The sequence below is a fragment of the Aspergillus aculeatus genome (assembly GCF_001890905.1).
Source record: "Aspergillus aculeatus ATCC 16872 unplaced genomic scaffold ASPACscaffold_12, whole genome shotgun sequence".
In the NCBI taxonomy this organism is placed as follows: domain Eukaryota; kingdom Fungi; phylum Ascomycota; class Eurotiomycetes; order Eurotiales; family Aspergillaceae; genus Aspergillus; species Aspergillus aculeatus.
The window spans coordinates 573,872-592,066 of record NW_017962987.1 but is presented as its reverse complement, the minus strand read 5'-3'; the positions used below and the strand labels follow the sequence as shown (position 1 = coordinate 592,066).

Genomic DNA, 18,195 nt, shown 5'->3' with positions numbered 1-18,195 from the left:
CCGGGTTTCCTTGAGGAGCTTCCCATTGAGGGCAATCTGGTAGTAGATTTCCACGCCGGCTGTCGGTCGCTTGTTCCTCTAGAGTACTGACATCGTTCGGTACTTCCTCTCTCTATTTCTCTCGTTCTAAGTGGTTTAGATGATTCATCTTGAACTTTTCGGAAATCTGTTGTGCTTGAAGAAGGGCAAGATACGACCCGTCAAGCTTGCCGCCAGGCCGAGTGCGGGCCGCTCACCATTCCCCGCCGTTGCTACCACTGTCTGGAGTGCCTCGTGCCTCGTACTATATTTGCACGAATTTATTTCATATTTTCTGCCGTCGTCCGAGTGGCTCATACATCTCATCACATCTCAGACCCAAGTACTCTTTAGATGACTGGATGGGAGGTTTTTTCTTAGAGCTTTGCCGTTGCCTGCCACAACCCCTCGCGCTGCAGTAAGCTCCCCAAGAGCGTATCCATGTCATCCACGCAGAGGTCAGGTACGTACATTCCCTCAAGCCGGATGCGCCCACACAATTCTAAAGTGTATGTGCGGCTAACACTTTGTTCTACAGGCAGGACTGCTCCCAGTCTCGTACGAGCTCTTTGCGACTACGATCCTGTCCACCCCCCAGCTTCAGGCCGTAACCTCCTCTCCCAAGCTCCGCCCGTCTTTCCTGATTACTACACTGGGCCACCAGAGTACATCTCTCCTGCCGCATGCCCTCATAACTATGTGATCAAGTCGAAGCAAACACTTGTGCCAGAGCCGGAGAGGAGGAGTAGCGCCAACCCTCCCAAAGTATCTGCTATATGCCGCAAGTGCCGATACCATCTGCAACTCGTCGTGCACTCCACGCCTACAATCGGCCAACATAGCCAAAATTCGCCAAACCATTTGCATCACCTGGTATATAAGTCGACGGGGCAAGATGTGACACCGAAGGGACAGACTGTAGAGACGTATGAGTTCGAATGCTCCTACCTCACGTGTCCTACCATGGTGTCGGTTCGACTGGTCTCCCCTGTACTCTCGCAAGGATTGGTACAGCTATTGACGGATCCTCAGCTCATTCAGCAGCGAGCAGAGGAGGCATTTGCAGCAGAACCAGAACGTCTGGAAGGCCTCGGCGTGCCACAGCCGATCACTATTCTCGAGACCCTCGGCGCATACCTTAATAATTCTTTGAATGCAGCTGACAAGGGCAAATCGATCTCGGCCAACAACAAGAGATTTATAACTTCCTTCGGTCTCGATGGTGTGCCTTGCAAAGGTTTGCTGGAATTCCTGGGATTCACTGTCAAGGTTCGTACATTGCGTCTGGCCCTACTCGACCACCATGCCTGACTATCGTCTAGAATGAAGGATTCTGGGAACCCCCGCGGACCAGTCCATGGACGGAACATCCATACCGGGACCAGCTCAAGATTTTCCTCGACGATGTCTTGCACGAACTCACCGCACTGATAGAGCAGCGCCCTGTGATGGAAAGAAAGGGTCATCAGGTGGAGATCCAAAGCGATTCAGCCATATTTGACTTGCTTCGTGCGTTAGATGCGGCTGACTGTAAGTAAGGCCCGCATCTGCTGGATGGAGTTCCGACTAATCATCATGCCAGACCCTAATGCAAGCCGGTCGAAAGAATTCCAACTGGCTCCTGCACCGTGCGTTCATGCCGTATCTCACTTCGCTAGCACCTGCTAACGGGACTATAGCTATTATGAGGATCTGGGCACTGTCGACGATATGTCGTCCGCTACAATCATTGAAGCTTTCCACCGGCAGGTAGCAGTCGACCCCGCACGGTCGCCTTTATACCTGAAATGCCTCAAAGAGATCGGACAGCTAAGGGGCGGTGACGATGCCGCTGTAATCGAACAAGCGGTCATTAAAGCATACGCCGAAGGCCGATTCACCGAGGACGATGTTGCCGATGCTTATAAATACTTCGGTCTGGCTCATGACAACCCTCGGCTCACGGAAGATAGTATCATTGGGACATTCAACGCGTACCTGAGCTCCACAACCTCGGCCCAGGAAGCAGAGTCTCGCAGACAGATGCGCATAATAGGCGAGAGCAGACGTAGTGACCGCATCAAATCCGTGGCGGACGATAGTAAGATTTTAAGAGCGCGATCCAGGCGCTTTTTGATCGCGGCTAACTCATGTGCTAGGCGTATCGACTGTGGAACAAGCCCAGGACTATTTAGGTGTCACCAGTGGAACTGCCGACGACTTCATAATCTCCTTGTTCACTGCCAAGGTCGGCCCCCGTTGATGGTCGCCTCAGCGTTTCACGGACTAATGCGTTTCATGTAGGTTGAGGATGCTCCGTCAAACAGAGATCTTGCGCGTCGAGCTCTTGAGCTTATTGCCGAGGCGCGGAAGTCCGATGCTTTGAAGCACTTTCTCAAGACCGGTGAGATGACGGCCGGTGAGATGGATATTGGGGATGCGTATCGTCTCTTGCGCATTGACAATCGCACTGTTGACGATGATTTGATCGAGGCGGCGTATACGTGCTGTGTGGTGGAAGACCCGAGCAAGGCGGAAATGTACAACCAGGCCCTGCAGATCATTGGGAAGCATAAAAACAGCAGCTTTCTGTCGAACAAGGCCACTGGAATGGGCACTGGCTCGGACCGTAACTTGTCAGAGTGGCCGGTCGGGCTGCAGAACATTGGCAACACCTGCTACCTGAATAGCTTGTTGCAGTTCTACTTCTCTGTTCGTGGGTATCGCGACTTGATCCTGCACTTCGAGGATTTCAGCATGGACCTAAGCGATGAGGACCTGAGCCGAAAGAAAGTAGGATCCCGCAAAGTTTCACGGAAGGAGGTCGAGCGCTCTCAGCAATGTAAGTGCTTCTCGTTCTGTTGATTAAAACCAAAGGCTTACCTCAGATGACACAGTCGTGAAAGAGTTGCGGTCCTTGTTTTCGGAAATGATCACGTCTGCGTTTCCTTACGTCACACCAAGTCAAGAACTCGCGCGGTTGACTCTCATTGGAACATCAAATGAAGAAGCCATTCGTCGCCGCTCTACTATTTCGACTTACAGGCCCGCAGCAGCCCTGGGCGAACTCGAGGGAATGCCCATTTTGGGCCCTCTTGGACCTCCGCAGCCCACGCAGGAAGAACAGGCCTCCAACACAGCCGCCACTGATGTCCCACTTGAACAAACGACTGCGAAAGAGACGCAGCAACCTCATAATGACGACAAGGAAAATGAACCTCCTGTTGACACCACGATGGAGGACGCACAGAAAGTGACCCCGGAGCCCTCGAGCGGTCTTGTTCCTGCAGAGCAACCCGTGATAGCTAGCCAACCACCACCAGTACCCCCACGACCTACCCCGGTCATCGACCCCCAGAGACTACTACAAGAAGAATTGGAGATTGGAGCCCAGCAGGATGTGACGGAAGTAATCAATAATGTGCTGTTCCAGAGCCAATGCGCGATCCGACCTGTTGCATACTCTGCCGATGGCGAACAGATTGACCAAGTGAAGGAGTAAGTTAAATAAGTGCAGACTAAGATTCCCTCGCTAACAGCTCCTTCCTTCAGCTTGTTCTATGGCAAAACTATATATTATCTCAAGTCCGAGCAGGGCGTTCGTCCGATGGAAGAATGGTGGTGCGACATCAAAGTCGATGTGGCATCAGGTCCACGCAACATCTATGCAGCGCTTGACGGAGCGTTCGATGTGCAGAAAGTCAATGTTGACAATACCGTCGCCGAGCGATTTGGTACTATTAGCAAGCTACCCCCAGTGCTCCAAATCCAGGTCCAGCGCGTCCAGTTTGACCCCCAAACGAAACGCTCCTTCAAGTCAACCCATCATCTCGGATTGGAGGAAACCATATACCTGGACCGTTTCATGGATACTAAGTCGCCTGAAATCATGGCAAAACGGCAGCAGAGTTGGGAATGGAAAGCCGCACTGAAGAGCCTCGAAGCTCGGCAGTCAGAATTGTTACACGGTACCGTACGTTTACCATTGCCTCCCTCCTCAATTGGGAAAACATACTGAACACTCTCGTAGGATGATGGCAAGGTTGATGCAGCGGGGTTGCTCGACGAAGCCAGCAGGATTCTTTCCGATCTCGAGAGTATTGCAGAAGAGACAGATTTCGCCGAGGATGCGGGGCCGTCGGCCAATGTAGAGGCTATGAATCCCGCAGATTGTCTCGAGGACGCAGACTCCGCCGACCACTTGTTTGATGTGGATACCAGAAAGCTTTGCGCGGAGGTCGATCGGCTCTCTCAACTAGCCCGTGCTGAGCTGACGCGTAAGTGCTTCCTTCTTCTCTTTGCCATGCCGTCTTTATCACATTATCCGCGGTGTCTCTGACTCCCCAATAGATATCCAGGATGAGATCAAGAAGACTCGAGCCATGATAGCCGACCAGTTTATTGAATACAAAGATGAGGCATACAGGTTATATGCCGTGTTCATTCATCAGGGCTCTGTTGAGTTCGGCCATTACTACATCTACATCTTCGACTTTGATCGCGATGTGTGGCGCAAGTACAATGACCAGGAGGTGAGCGAGGTGCATAATGTGGATGAAATCTTCCGAGACCAGGGCCAGTACAACCCTCCCACGCCGTACTTCCTCGTCTATGTCAACGACCGGATGAAGCATGATCTGGTCAATCCCGTGCGCAGGGAATTACTCGAGATGGCGCCGGAGAATGGCTTTACTGCCATGGGAGAAGTCACGAATAAGGTGCCATCGACCGAAGATGAGGGTATGAACCCGCCGTCATATGATACGATTTGGGCCGACCAAAGCATATCAGGTACGGGCGCCGACCACCCCATGAAGGAGGAGAAGGATTCCATCGAAGCAGGTTACAGCACTCATCCTGACTTACGTGACGTGGCGTGGTAGACTCCGGGGATCCAGCGCCAGGGCGACAATCCACGCCTAATCCCTTGAAGCGCAAGGGTTTAGATGATACGATGGGCGGAAGGGCTGAATGGCGTTTTGTGTAACGCGAAGGACACAGCTTTTCAATATGGATTGCATTGTGTTTTTTTCTCTTCGTGGTGCAAAGTGAGGAACCGTCTTGCCAGAGCTAGTCAGTTTGATTTTACCAGTGGGTGGATGGGTGCTTCCGTCTGCTGCAATGTTTGTTATTCTGCGTGGCACTTTCGACGTCATAAAGAAATGCTGTCATGCAGAGGGTGTTTGTTTTGTGTTCGGTACGATATTCTTTGCACATGCATCCGGTGGATTATTATGTATGCTTTACTGTAAATAGTTAGTGCGGTTCAGCGTCACGACTGGTTGATGACGGGGACGATGTATACACACACATGAACACACTTGAAGAATCTCAGAAGACTTCGATTCTGCTTAGTCAGGGGGCCGATCCGATGGGGGCCGCGGATCGGAATCGGACCCGATTCCAGCCCTGCTTGTTATTGATTCAATTGTGGAGTAGACAATGAAGACAAATTGTTTAGAGTCAAATTGCAAGTGCAGTACTCGCTTTGACTCCAATGACTCGTTGTACCTAGTATTACCTAGGACACATCAAATTGGTCAAGTGAAAGGCAGTTGGCCAGACTCCGGCTCCAAACTCTCCAATGCGGATTGCGGAGACCGGCCAACTAACCGTGGGACTATTCCATGCGGGGGAAGGGTTTTGCATTTCTCAATCCGGGGAAGACGGCAGCAGCGGGCAGCGGGCAGCGGCTGTCTTTCCGCATCTCCCCGCCTGAAGCCGTTCGCTGCCTTTCTTGACCCGATAAAAGGCGAAGCTTCTCTGCTTCTCAACTTCAATTCTCTTCTCTTGTATACCTTTCTTACGTCCCGTTTAACACTCTGGTTTTGCTACCTCTTCTTCGTAGGTGACTGCGAGTCAGGATATCTATCGATTACTACAGAGAGTGTATTCCCTCACGGCGTTCCCCGTCCCCACTTCCCTCACACTGCCATTATGCCTTCTCAACTAGCTACGGGCTTGCGCTTCGCGCGGAGGCTCGGTACCGACCCCAGCAAGGTAGGTTCTCAGCTTCTTATGTGTTGCTTCCCACCATTTACTAATGATGTTGGTATCGTCTAGCACCAGCGATTTCTTGCTCGTGCGTTCTCACACAGCATCCGTCGGCCAGAGATCAATAAGGTAGTCTCTTCTGCCGATCTTGCGATCAAGGATTTGAAGCCCAACTCAACGGTACTGGCTGGAGGCTTCGGTCTCTGTGGTGTACCGGACACTCTGATCAACGCGGTGCGGGAAAACCCGGCCATCAGCGGCCTGACCGTCGTCAGCAACAACGCCGGAGTCGACGGATCAGGACTGGGCCTTCTCCTCCAGTCCAAGCAGATCAAGAAGATGATTTCCAGTTACGTTGGGGAGAACAAGACCTTCGAGCGCATGTACCTGACGGGCGAGATTGAGCTAGAATTGACCCCGCAAGGCACCCTGGCCGAGCGGTGTCGGGCCGGTGGAGCCGGGATTCCGGCGTTCTACACCCCGGCGGCCTGCGGCACCGTCGTGCAGACAGGAGAGCTTCCTCTGAAGCACAACGCCGACGGCACCGTGGCCCTGTACAGCCATCCGCGGGACGTCAAGGTCTTCGACAAGAAGAGCTATGTGATGGAGGAGGCGATCAAGGGCGACTACGCCTTCGTCAAGGCGTGGAAGGCCGACAAGCTGGGCAACTGTCAGTTCCGCTATGCGGCGGCCAACTTCAACGGCGCCATGGGCCGCAATGCCAAGACGACGATCGTCGAAGCGGAGCACATCGTTGAGGTGGGCGAAATCGAGCCCGCGGCGATCCATCTGCCCGGAATCTACGTCAAGCGTGTGGTCCAGAGCACCACGCCCAAGAACATCGAGAAGTTCACCTTCGCCAAGGAGGAAGGTGCCGAGGAGGTCGCCGCGCTGGGGAAGGGCGAGACGGCCGCGAAGCGCGAGCGCATTGTCCGGCGCGCGGCTAAGGAATTCAAGAACGGCATGTACGCGAACCTGGGGATCGGGATGCCGATGCTGGCTCCGAACTTCGTGGATCCCTCGGTTGAGGTCATGCTGCAGTCCGAGAACGGTATTTTGGGATTGGGCCCCTACCCTAAGAAGGGACAGGAGGACCCGGATCTGATTAATGCTGGTAAGGAGACGGTGACGCTGTTGCCTGGCGCGGCGTGCTTTGGTAGCGATGAGTCCTTCGGCATGATCCGTTCGGGTCGCATCGATTTGACGATCTTGGGCGCAATGCAAGTCAGCGCAAGGGGTGATCTGGCTAACTGTAAGTGATTTCGATATACCTGAAGATGGAGATGATGAGGCTAATCAGTTCGGGCTCAGGGATGCTTCCAGGCAAGATCAAGGGCTTCGGTGGGGCCATGGACCTCGTCTCGAATCCCTCTGCGACAAAGGTGGTCGTGACCATGGAGCACACCGATAAGAAGGGAAACCCTAAGATTGTCAAGCAGTGCGAGTTCCCCTTGACTGGGAAAACTTGTGTCAGCCGCATCATCACAGAACTGTGCGTATTTGATGTCGACTTCACTGACGGGTTAACGCTGGTCGAGCTGGCGGATGGAGTCACTGTGGAGGAGGTGCGCAGCAAGACCGAGGCGCCCTTCAAGGTTGCTGACGATGTGAAGCCCATGCTGTGATTTGTTTCTATTGCACCTTTTTTTCGCAGCTGGATTGACAGGGTTGGATATAATGTGCGAAATTGCCTGACAGGTTCAGGTCGGAAAATATGGATTGTACTGTACATAGATGAATAAGATAACGAAATATCGCAATTGCATTATGGTTCAAATTGCATCGCTTTTGATTGCTGCGCATCATCAAAGGTCCACATATATATACAAGTTTTGTTGCGCCATAAGCCATAAAAGTACAGTACAGTACAGTAGTTTTTCGTCACCGATTCCCATCCCCATCCCCATCCCCTTGTTTCGAGTTTTCGAGTTTTCAAATTTCTCCAAAATCGAACTCCAGTTTCTCCAGGATCGATAAAAGCCCGACGCGAGCAAGCATATTCCAGCCAACCCAACCCAACCCATCTACCAAATGCTCCCCCATGTTATTACAATCCCACAAAGCAAGAGTAGAGTGCCGTGTGCCCTGCGTCATGCCCAAGGCCGTTTCGCCAATCGCCCCAACCCCCAAACTACCTCTACCCATCCAATCCATACCGGTTCCCTCTCCCCCCTTGTACCCTATCATACAGCAACCCACCGGAAGACCGGAAGAAAGAAACCCCCACAGGGTAAGAAAGGGAACAGGTGAAGTCTACTTCAACCGCAACATCCCCACCACCTTCTTCCGCAACCGGCCCAACCAATCCCGGTCCGGCGCCTCGTCGAACTCCCGGATCACGTTCTCGTAGTGCTGCGGGTTACTGGCCGGGTGGCGCAGGCGCGGCGGCAGCGGGTACCGCCGGGCGTACCTGTCGTCGAGGAGGGAGGTGAGGGCGTCGAGGTTGGCCTTGGAGAGACCCGGTTTTGGGGTTGTTTGGGCGGAGGAAGAGGAGGAGGAGGAGGGCGACGACGGCGATTGCGGCTGCGGCTGCGGGAGCCGGGATTGCAGGTAGGCGTGGATGGAGACGGAGGCCGGGCGGACTTTGTCTTTGGGCCAGTGGGTGAGGAGGTGATTTATGCGGGCTGTTGTTGACTTTTGGGGGGTGTTAGTTGGGTATTGAGAGGGGGATATTGGGATTGAGATTGGGGTTGGTATTGGGGTTGGGGTTGGGATTGGGATTGAGGGAAGACAGGGTGGATGGGGATTGACGTACTGGTGTTTTGGTGGCCATTGTTTCTGTGTGGGGTTGCCCTTCGGGCAACGGCTGGGTGGTTGAGGGTTGGACTGGTGGTTATGAATTGGTGGAATTGGTGTAGAGATGGTGGAGGTCTTGGATGGCAGTCAATTAATTTGCGGGATGAGGTTCTGGATGGGTTCGGTTAGATCGCGATATGCAACTTTTGTCGCGGAGCTGCATGTGCTTATGCTCGTTAGTCAGAGATTAGTAAGCTATCTACATAGATTCACCAATCTTCTACGATATTGGGATGATATATGTGTGTGGTTTGGTTGGAAAACATTTTATTTTCGGGAAATCAGATCTTCTTTCTTTCAAATTTATTTCTTAAGATTAAGAGCCGGTGCTGGGGCCAGTGTTTCCATTGTAGTCTGCGTCTGCTCTTGAACAATGCAGCAATTAGGGTAATCTATTCCGAATTTGGAAATGTAATTGGACTGTAGGTATAGGAATCAAAGCATCGCAATCAGAAAGTGTATGCATACCGCAGGCCCTAATTAATTCTCAGAGACAGCACTTCTAATTCTCTCCTGAAAGTCCGGAATAACCTCATCGTCGTCAATCTTCAATCCCCTCATCACCCCCGCCAACATCGCATAGATCCCCGTCATGACCAACACCTCCACCACCTCGTCCACGTCCAAGTGCTGCAGAGCTTCCTTCACCGTATCCGGCTCATTGGTACTTCCCTTCACCTGCTCATCTACCAGCCGCAAGATCGCCCGCTCCCGCTCACTCCACGGGCCTTTCCCCTCGACCACATCCTGCGCCGAGCACCCCATGGCCTCGGCCTTCTCCGGGGGGAAGCCGTACGCCTCGGCCACGGGAGCGTTGACATCCCACTCATACTTCGCATTGAGAGCGTGGGACACTCGAAGCACCACCACCTGCCAGTCAAAGAGCGAGAGCTTCCGCTGCTTGCCGTCGAAACAGGCTCCCAGCAGGCCGCTGATGTGGGGGAAGAGGCCTTGGGAGTGAGCGAGAATGAGGAGGATGTTGCGCCGGAAGGGAAGAACTTTGAGCCGCTCCTGAATGACTGAGGGTGCAGTGTCGGGACTCACGTAGGGGATGAGGCAGGTTTTGCGGTGGGGGTCGCTGTTCGGTTCTGAGGCCATGGTGCTTGGGCTGTTGGATCGAGTAGATGGCCAGTGCTCTCTGATGGTTGTGGAGCGAGCAAAGTCCCGACAATGTCCAGACTGTGAATCCTGAATGAGGGGTATGAAGAGACCCTTTAAACGGTCGAGTGAGGTTCTTGTTGCTGTCGACTTGGATCTTCATGTCTTGGAGACCATGCATCTTAAGTAGTTCTACCGTCGACTGCGCGGACATGTTTCGGAAAGCCATATTTCATCATCGTTGATGCTGTGGAAAGTGCAGGCAAGATACCGACTGTCGAAAAATTGAGGTCAAAAACAGGGTAATCTCGCATGGAGGTGAGCCATCTTTGTCAGTCGGGGGCCATACATCTGCTAGGCATGTATGTCCGTGTGTAGTGGATGCAATTCGTCGACAAATAGGTAAACGCGCCGGAGTCGTACAATTGACCTTCTTTTCCTACTCAGTACACCTCCCATAAATGTACGAGAAAAATTATACACATTGTCATCATTATTTCCTGCATATGGTAGTTCACAGCATACTCATGATCATAGCAGCAATGCCGAGGAAGTATGTTGTGCAACCAACTCATGCTTACTGATTGGCTTCTGCCTAAGGCCCCCACAGCCTTGCGCCACCCACCAAGCGGTGCCTGAGTGCCTTACGCCCGTCTCCTCGTCATCCCCGATCATCTCCTTCCATTCCACTCCTCGCCATCCCATCTTCTGACCCCCTCCACATCCCCTTTGGGTTGCTCTCGCCCTTTCCTCCTGTCTTTCTTGTCGATCTCTCAATCTTGTCCGCGGTGTTCATCTTGACTGTGTTCGATTCTTTCCTTTCCCTTCCGATCCGGTTACTCCGCTCGCTCCGCTCACTATGAGCTCGCAGCGTTATCAAAGGGTATGCAAATCGAATAACACGTGCCCACCCCTGGGCCCTGACCAGAAGTGGTAGCATTTATTCTGTGCTTGTTGGGTGGCGGTGTGTTTGGTACTATATCAGATAAACTGACGCGATGGGATATAATGCAGGTTAATGCCCACGATGAAGACGACCACCTTCAATCTCAATCGTCCATCCCTCTCCGACCCAGCCCGACCCCGAACTCCCCTCCCCCTTCCTTTCGTTCTCGCTCATCCTCTTTCTCTTCCCGACGCCTTCTGCCCAACGATGACCCTCGCCGACACGATGCCGACCAGACTCTAGCTGATGCCTTCGGGGACGGCAGCGACTCAGAACCCGACGACGAGCCTGATGACCGTCAGCGGCTAATGCGGGCCCAGCCAGAACCCTGGGCCATGGCCGACAATCACAGCAGTGCCGCAGCAGCGAACACCGCAGCGGCATCCTCGTCTGGAGGAGCGGGCGCCAGCCCTGAGGCGTCCTCAGGGGAGACTCGCGGTCCCGGAGGCATCCAACGACGACCAACCATCTTGCCGTCCTTCAGCACCCCCAGCTCTGGAGCAAGCCGGGTGGTTACTTCGGCGAACGACGGTGTGTTCGCCAATCTGGCAGCCAAGCCCGAGCGTGGGGAGAAGAACGAGGATTTACCACCGGTATGTGATTTGTAATCCGCGCGCTGGGTTGCCACGGGAGGATATGTGTACTGACTATCTCTGATTAGTCCTACGAAGAAGCGGCAGCTGACGCCACCCCGCCCTACTGGGAGACGACGATTTTGGCCCCTGGTATCTCTTCGGACGAGGTTTTTGTGGACGGGCTGCCGGTCGGCTCGATCTTCTCGTTCGTTTGGAATGCTATGATCTCCATGTCTTTCCAGCTGGTCGGCTTCCTCTTGACTTATCTACTCCACACCACACACGCAGCCAAAAACGGTAGCCGGGCGGGTCTCGGTCTGACTTTGGTGCAATACGGCTTTTACATGAAAGGCGGCAATGAGTCGAAAGGGTCGGACGAGGGCGGCGCCGACTATGTCACGCCTCCCGATCCAAACAGCCACAATTTTGACCCTAATAATGTTGATGGCAGCACAGGAGGTGACGGGGGCGGAGGAGGCATGTCTGGCATCACCACGAGCGAATGGATTTCCTATGTGTTGATGATTGTCGGGTGGTTTATCCTGATTCGAGCCATCAGCGACTTCTTGCGAGCGCGACGTCACGAGCAGCTCGTGCTGCAGAGTCCTGAGCGTGGGCTTAATGTGCCAATCATTGCGACCGGCGAGCGATCGGAGACGGTTGTTTAAGCCTGTCTTGGATTATATGGTTTTGGAGATGGATTACGGGCATATACATTTGGAAGGAGCATTGGCGTTCATGCGGTGACTGTCATTTCGTTTCATTTTTCTTCTCTTCTTCTTTTTTTCCTTTCTTTATCTCTCTCTCTCTCTCCACACTGCTTGTTTGTCATTCCCTCGACATTCTTATGACTTGACCTTGAATGGTTGTATCTACCTAGAGTGGTTCGATGGACGAATGGGGAATGATTGATGGGATTCGGGACTGGAGGACTGTAGGCTCGAGGGCTTTTTTTTGGTTTTCTTTCTTTCTTATGGAGATATATCGTTAGCGAGATACCAACCACCCATCTGCCATCATCTCAATGGATGATCATTGTGTTGACTGAATTGTAAGTTGTGATTTATTGTATATTTTGTATTGTTGCCCGTCAAATGGGAAAGGTGGAAGGGGGCGGGGGGCTGCCAGGCAACCAAACAACCCGCCGAGTCCAAGCTCTTGTCTGCTCTTCCTCTTCCTCCTCTTTTGCTTCTTCAGCCACAACTCAACTGACTTTCTTCTGTGAACCCAGCTATCTTTCTCCAGACTATGTCTTTTCGTTGTTATCCACTCTGAGATCTCTCTTTATTCTGATCCTTCCCATCCCCGTCTCTCGTATGGCTGCCCGATGACGATCGACACATCTTCTTGGCGTTTTCTCCGGCTTCTCCGCGCCTCTTATTTGTTTCTCTCCCAGCCTCTTTCTTCTTCCTCTTGTTCTTTGCCTTCTGCTGGTCCAACTCGATAGCTGCTCGGCCTCTCCTGGCTTGGATCTCTGAGCGCAATTGTCTGCGCAGTTCATCTCGCCTTCAGGACTTCGCCTCCACATCCCATGCCGAAGGTTGACGCTGCGGGGGAGGGGGAGGCTGTTTCAGGGCTGCCTCGAGCCCCCGTCGAGGCCCGCTCGCTATCTTCAATCACTGCCATCGCCTCAAATCCTCCCGCTTATCCCCGCAATCCGGCGCAGAAGAAGTTGGACCCCCTAGTCCTGTACATCGTGCGTGTACCCGGTAGTAGAGGTGGGTAAAAAATGTGAACCATAAAGACCCTTACTGCATGATATCGGCAAATACCCCGCACTACACTACCACTATCGATCGCCTGCCGTCGAGGCTAGTCGTGCGACCCAGCCACCTAACTTTTAGTCCTCGATTTGCTTCTTTACTTGGATAAAAACACCGCTGACTGTCCTGTCTGTTTTGCGCCAATATAGATGTCTTCCTCACTCCCTTGAAACCCCCAACGAAATCGAGCGTATCGGCGGAGGCCATCAATGCCTCCCTCTATTACCTGCACGTCGCAACCCCCGAAGATGAAGCCCTTCTCCAGGAATACGAACAAGAGCGCGAAGAGGAGGGCCGGAAGCGCAAGGACGCTCTCGGAGATGATGCGGACATCCCTCTTGCAGGCCAACCACATCTGGCGCGATTGAACAACGTCCGGCGCAAGCCTGTACCGGGCGGCGCGAATGCGGCTGCCTCGCCCAAGGCAGAAGCCAATGTCGCATCTCCTCCGCTTCCAGCCCATCCGCGCCCAACTTCATGGCAATCGCAGGAACCCCAGTCCCCGCCACCGGTGCTGGATACCTTACAGCGTCCGTATCTCCCTTATCGTCCTAGCTTTCAAGGCACCGTCCCCAGGGAAACCTCGCCCGTTACCCCTCCGCCACTTCTGCCACTAAATGATCGCGACACCGTTCTGCAACTCGCCTCGGGAGACCTTACAAATCTGGAAAATGCGCGTCCGCCTAAGCAGCTACCTGCAGCCCCGCTGGAAGATCCTGCAGGTAGTGACGCTGTCTCGACGAAGAGACCCAATCGGTGGAGCGCGGCGTTGGCGGGGTACATATCCCGCGGTCAGGAAAGCTGGAAGGAGAAATACGAGGCATTGTCGTCCAGTCGCAATAGCTTAGACACTAGGCGGCCTCGAATCCGGCCTGAAATCCGCCCGCACTCGGCTCATGGGAGCCCCGCGCGCTCCTATCGAGGATCGCCTGCGCGAAGCCCAGGCCAGTCTCCAAGCCGGAGACCGCAGGAGCGTCAACCCCGCGAGGCCCCCGGATTTCATATCACTCTCATTCGCCGCGATCCCACCCATGGCAGTCAGTGGAATGTCGCGACGATTTCCACTCCCCGCTTGGATGGTAGCGCCTTCGATATCGAGATCTCTACCCCGGGTTACAATCGATTTCTGGCGCAGGATGAGCCTTTCTCCCTTGCTAGTCTGGGGTTGAACCTTCCCAATACCGACGGACGACCACCGTCACTGGCATCATTCAAGCTTCCGGCTCTTATTCCGCCTGGCTTCCTGGACCCCACCCCAAGTCCCAAGCCGATATCCGCCCCTAGTAATCCTTCTCAACCTCGACGCTTCCGCCGCAAGCTCTGCGTCTCACGGCCATACATCCAAGACGAGCCTCGAGGAGGCTCTTTGGACATGAACCGCGCGACGCTCGACCATGGAGGCAGCAGCAGTCCGCCTAAGCCACTTCCGCCGGGCATGTCCAAACTTAAGAGCGGCTACTACACATTCACTTCGCCCTGGAACGGCATCTGTACCTTCTCCACCAGCGTCAACGGCCGCAGCTTGAAATGTAAACATATGATCCCTACGCCCGGCACCCCTCATCACTCTCATAGCCGAAGCAACGACAGCAGCCATCATCACCCGTTCCCCTTCTCTGCCTCGACTGCGGCGCCGCCCCCGGAAACCCCCGCTGTAACCGTGGCTGAGATCCGCTTCAATACGCCCTTCCAAGCCGGTCACCTCCACCAACCCCCCGGCCCATCCCACGTCTCCCCCTTCGCCCTCAGCCAAACCACTCCCTTCCGGGACCTCTCCAATCCCCAACAATTCACCACCCCTCCCGGCGAATCCAGCCACCCCACTAACACCGCCATCTCCTCCCCGCAAACACCAACCTCCGCCGCCTCGACGACGTCCAAACGCAACTCCCTCGCCCAATTCCTCAATCCAAACACCTACACCCGTCCCCGCGCCCGCTCCGGTGCCAGCACCTCGAGCTATGGAGGTGGTGGTGGCGGTAGCCCGCACAGACATCAGCACCATACCCGTCACCTATCCAACAGCAGCACCAGCAGCAGCGGCGGCGATTTCGACGATCCCCACCACCACCACCACCACCACCATCACGTCCAGCACAAAGAAGAGGAAGCCTTCCTCCTGCGCCGCCGCGCCAGCGAAGACGAACGCCTCGACTTTTCCCTGGCCCGCGAGCGCGCCGGCGGCGGCATGCGCGGCAAATCCGCTAAGCTCGGCAAGCTGATCATCGAGGACGAAGGCATCAAGATGTTGGATCTGGTGGTCGCCGCTTGTATGGCGGTCTGGTGGCGCGGGTATTACTACTGAAGCTGGAGCTAATCCCGTTCGGTGGGACATATATCTACATGAATTGGATGCTCTTTTTGAGGATCATTTCATATACTTCTGGCTCTTATTTGGCCCTTGTCTATATAGCTCCGTCTTTCAGGGAAGGCGCGGGAGGTTTCTGGTTTGACTTTGTCTTATCTTCTTGCTACCTACTGTCTTGAAACATGAATTGTCAAATTCTCTGGTAGGGTGAGAAAGAAGAAGGGGGGGGGGTTATCTGAACGGTGATTTCTTGAGGGCTTTGCTTGGATTCCTTTGGATTTTTGCTTGTTTCTTCTACGTGGAGCTTTCCAGGTTTGGGATGAAGAAAGGATTCAAAATCCTGGGGTTTTTCTCGATAACGTTACGTGGGGATTTATGTGTATAGTATAGTGGAATATCAATGGTATTTATGACTGATGAAGATGAATACGATAGTGGCTCGACTTACAACTAATGTATCTGTCAATGAGCACTTCCTTTCTCGGACGAAGCAGGACTAAGAAGTGGTTGGTTACTGGGAATAAGACCTCGGGGATCGAGTTACCTAGATCAAGCACTCTCATCTATGATGAAACCGTTCAGAGGAGGAAAAAAAGTCCTCCGAGAGGAAAAATACACGGAGAAAGTTGATTTGAATTCTGGTTTATTTGCATCTCAGAAGAATCGGTTTGACAGTGAACCGCGAAGGTTTTATATTGTTGGAGGGTAATAGACATAGCATATATCGGGCAGATGACAGTCCCGGAAACGCCCGCGAGTTCCAGAACGACAACGGGCAAGTCGACGAACTTGGTTGGTAAAGGGGGTTTGAATCGACAGATATTACGTGGGGAGCAATCGTGCCCCGTACTAGATCTCTTCTTTTTCATCTTCCATCTTCCATTGGTCATCCCTTGGTAGTGCAGTCATTGATGGTTCATGGATGATACCGGCAGCTCAGCGCAGGCAGCAACCGCACACACTCATTGCACATCCATGCCACGCTGTAGAGACGATTCCAGATCGTTCTGGTGGCCACCGCCCGCGGCGAGCGCTTCCTGGGGCTTGGGTTCCTCCTGCTTCCATCCGCCCTGCTGGTTTTCGGGAATGGGCACGTTCGTCTGCTGGGCAGCCTGCTGTTGTTGGGCCGCGGCGGCCTGCGCCTGCGACTGCTGCCGGACGGTGGAGCGGAAACGCACGACCTCGTCGTAGATCATGTGGCGCATCTCACCCACGTCGTCGACAACCTCGAAGTGGAAGTCGAAAGTGGTGGGGCACGTGGGCTCGTCCGAAGCGTCGTGCCAGATGTGCAGGTACGGGTGCTCCAGCGCCTCTTCGACCGAGATACGCGACGTGGGGTCGAAAGCAAGCATGCGGTCCAACAGGTCGAGGGCATCGGGGTTGGCGTTGGGGAACAAGCGCTGGAAGGGGATCTTCGGCATGAAGGGAAGGTTGCGCACGTATTCCTGGGCTCGCGGGGAGCCAATGCGGCTAAGGGTTTCCTCGTTGGGAGTTCCCAGGTAGTGCAGGATCTGGTTGAGCTGGTCGACATAGTCGCGACCCTTGAAGAACGGACGGCCTCCGAGCAGCTCAGCAAGGATACAGCCGACAGACCAGACATCGACTGTGTCCTGATATCAGCCTCTCGCACGACATGGAAAGAACAGAATATCACTTACTAGCTTTGGTGTAGCTCTGGAAGCTCAGCATGATCTCCGGGGCGCGGTACCAGCGCGTGGCGACGTATTCCGTCATGTAGCCTGCATTCTCCTCCGGATCGATCGAGAAGCCGCGGGCCAAACCAAAATCACAGATCTTCAGCTCGCAGTCGGCATTGACCAGCAAGTTACCGGGTTTCAAGTCACGGTGCAGCACGTTCGCCGAGTGAATGTACTTGAGACCGCAGAGAATCTGGTAGATGAAGGATTGGAAGTGGGCATCGGTGAGGGGCTGTCCGGAGCGGATAATAGCGGCCAAGTCGCACTCCATCAATTCTATAGGAGTGACCATTGTGTGAGCGACCCCAACCCCTTCAAATTAAGTGATCGGGTTGGGAGAGCTTACCTTCATATAGGTAGGTCTCGTTGAAGTTGTCCGGGCGGGGTATATCCATATCGTACAAGCAAGTGATCTGCAATAAGCTCGAGTCAGCGATTTCCCAGGGGTCACGACATATAGCGTGAGAGCGTACATTACGGTGGCCTCTGAAGTGTTGGAGCAGCTTGATTTCTCTCAGAGCGCGCTTGGCCAAGATCTTCTTGCTGAAGACATTGGTGACCTTCTTGATGGCAACACCTTCACCCGTCTGCACGTTGGTAGCAGCACTGTCCGTTCTTAGCCTTCATTGCCCTTCCCGTTTGAAACCAGTTGAAAAGCATCACAACATACCAGACGATACCGTATGCGCCCTGACCGAGCTCCTTGGTGACATTGTAGCGCTCATCGACAACGAAGTCCTGGTTGAAGACCTTGAAGATCTTGCGGCCCTGCAGGTCGGACATGTTGAACTAGCGGCAGAGCAAGCTGAAAGCAAACAATGAGGACAAGAACCAACGAAGGGAGAGAGAATAGCAAGAGGAGGGGGGGAAGAGAAGGAGAAAGAGAAAGACGGAAGGAGGAGGAGACTGAGAGCGAGCGAGAGTTGAGGATGGCGCGAGAGCGAGAGAGAGAGAGAGAGAGAGAGAGAGAGAGAGAGAAGAGAGACGAAGGAGGCTACGAAAAGGGGAAAGGAGGGGGAGG

The 18,195-nt window shown here is 53.8% G+C and overlaps 7 protein-coding genes across 7 annotated transcripts; 4 read left to right on the top strand and 3 right to left on the bottom strand.

The window, feature by feature from the left end:
• The first annotated feature begins 45 nt into the window (after positions 1 to 45).
• ASPACDRAFT_122794 (ubiquitin-specific protease UBP2) lies at positions 46 to 5,375 on the top strand. The gene is made up of 11 exons (XM_020196569.1): positions 46 to 481; positions 557 to 1,287; positions 1,341 to 1,548; positions 1,601 to 1,646; positions 1,698 to 2,098; positions 2,157 to 2,245; positions 2,302 to 2,839; positions 2,895 to 3,495; positions 3,550 to 3,970; positions 4,028 to 4,274; positions 4,348 to 5,375. The coding sequence occupies exons 1-11, from the start codon at positions 460 to 462 to the stop codon at positions 4,878 to 4,880; spliced, it is 3,837 nt and encodes a 1,278-aa protein (XP_020054308.1). The 5' UTR covers positions 46 to 459; the 3' UTR covers positions 4,881 to 5,375.
• A 535-nt stretch (positions 5,376 to 5,910) lies between these two features.
• On the top strand, positions 5,911 to 7,736 carry ASPACDRAFT_80082 (3-oxoacid CoA-transferase). The gene is made up of 3 exons (XM_020205562.1): positions 5,911 to 5,997; positions 6,061 to 7,243; positions 7,303 to 7,736. Exons 1-3 carry the CDS (start codon positions 5,935 to 5,937, stop codon positions 7,614 to 7,616), a joined length of 1,560 nt encoding a protein of 519 aa, XP_020054307.1. The 5' UTR covers positions 5,911 to 5,934; the 3' UTR covers positions 7,617 to 7,736.
• A 102-nt stretch (positions 7,737 to 7,838) lies between these two features.
• On the bottom strand, positions 7,839 to 8,779 carry ASPACDRAFT_122791 (ubiquinol-cytochrome c reductase complex assembly factor 2). Its single transcript, XM_020196568.1, has 2 exons — positions 8,747 to 8,779; positions 7,839 to 8,625 (listed from the first exon to the last, which is right to left on the bottom strand). Exons 1-2 carry the CDS (start codon positions 8,762 to 8,764, stop codon positions 8,245 to 8,247), a joined length of 399 nt encoding a protein of 132 aa, XP_020054306.1. The 5' UTR covers positions 8,765 to 8,779; the 3' UTR covers positions 7,839 to 8,244.
• Positions 8,780 to 9,109: 330 nt separating this feature from the next.
• On the bottom strand, positions 9,110 to 10,296 carry ASPACDRAFT_122790 (uncharacterized protein). The gene has a single exon (XM_020196567.1). It carries the CDS (start codon positions 9,883 to 9,885, stop codon positions 9,268 to 9,270), a length of 618 nt encoding a protein of 205 aa, XP_020054305.1. The 5' UTR covers positions 9,886 to 10,296; the 3' UTR covers positions 9,110 to 9,267.
• A 332-nt stretch (positions 10,297 to 10,628) lies between these two features.
• ASPACDRAFT_80081 (metal homeostatis BSD2 family protein) lies at positions 10,629 to 12,429 on the top strand. Its single transcript, XM_020205561.1, has 3 exons — positions 10,629 to 10,768; positions 10,900 to 11,424; positions 11,493 to 12,429. Exons 1-3 carry the CDS (start codon positions 10,745 to 10,747, stop codon positions 12,072 to 12,074), a joined length of 1,131 nt encoding a protein of 376 aa, XP_020054304.1. The 5' UTR covers positions 10,629 to 10,744; the 3' UTR covers positions 12,075 to 12,429.
• Positions 12,430 to 12,937: 508 nt separating this feature from the next.
• On the top strand, positions 12,938 to 15,474 carry ASPACDRAFT_12428 (uncharacterized protein; the record flags this gene model as incomplete). Its single annotated transcript, XM_020196729.2, has 2 exons — positions 12,938 to 13,124; positions 13,319 to 15,474. 2 exons carry the CDS (start codon positions 12,938 to 12,940, stop codon positions 15,472 to 15,474), a joined length of 2,343 nt encoding a protein of 780 aa, XP_020054303.1.
• Positions 15,475 to 16,141: 667 nt separating this feature from the next.
• Positions 16,142 to 18,120, bottom strand: mpkA (mitogen-activated serine/threonine-protein kinase SLT2). Its single transcript, XM_020196566.1, has 5 exons — positions 17,845 to 18,120; positions 17,648 to 17,780; positions 17,521 to 17,587; positions 17,136 to 17,450; positions 16,142 to 17,080 (listed from the first exon to the last, which is right to left on the bottom strand). Exons 1-5 carry the CDS (start codon positions 17,955 to 17,957, stop codon positions 16,440 to 16,442), a joined length of 1,269 nt encoding a protein of 422 aa, XP_020054302.1. The 5' UTR covers positions 17,958 to 18,120; the 3' UTR covers positions 16,142 to 16,439.
• Positions 18,121 to 18,195: the final 75 nt, after the last annotated feature.

Coding starts and splice junctions, on each gene's coding strand:
- ASPACDRAFT_122790 (XM_020196567.1), bottom strand. CDS start 9,885: ATGGCCTCAGAACCGAACAGCGACCCCCACCGCAAAACCTGCCTCATC.
- ASPACDRAFT_80081 (XM_020205561.1), top strand. CDS start 10,745: ATGAGCTCGCAGCGTTATCAAAGG. Junction 10,769..10,899: donor GCTCGCAGCGTTATCAAAGG/GTATGCAAATCG, acceptor GATATAATGCAG/GTTAATGCCCACGATGAAGA. Junction 11,425..11,492: donor AGAACGAGGATTTACCACCG/GTATGTGATTTG, acceptor ATCTCTGATTAG/TCCTACGAAGAAGCGGCAGC.
- mpkA (XM_020196566.1), bottom strand. CDS start 17,957: ATGTCCGACCTGCAGGGCCGCAAGATCTTCAAGGTCTTCAACCAGGAC. Junction 17,451..17,520: donor CGAGACCTACCTATATGAAG/GTAAGCTCTCCC, acceptor TCACTCCTATAG/AATTGATGGAGTGCGACTTG. Junction 17,081..17,135: donor CCAGAGCTACACCAAAGCTA/GTAAGTGATATT, acceptor ATCAGGACACAG/TCGATGTCTGGTCTGTCGGC.
- ASPACDRAFT_80082 (XM_020205562.1), top strand. CDS start 5,935: ATGCCTTCTCAACTAGCTACGGGCTTGCGCTTCGCGCGGAGGCTCGGT. Junction 5,998..6,060: donor TCGGTACCGACCCCAGCAAG/GTAGGTTCTCAG, acceptor GGTATCGTCTAG/CACCAGCGATTTCTTGCTCG. Junction 7,244..7,302: donor AAGGGGTGATCTGGCTAACT/GTAAGTGATTTC, acceptor GTTCGGGCTCAG/GGATGCTTCCAGGCAAGATC.
- ASPACDRAFT_122794 (XM_020196569.1), top strand. CDS start 460: ATGTCATCCACGCAGAGGTCAG. Junction 2,246..2,301: donor TCTCCTTGTTCACTGCCAAG/GTCGGCCCCCGT, acceptor CGTTTCATGTAG/GTTGAGGATGCTCCGTCAAA. Junction 2,840..2,894: donor GGTCGAGCGCTCTCAGCAAT/GTAAGTGCTTCT, acceptor CAGATGACACAG/TCGTGAAAGAGTTGCGGTCC.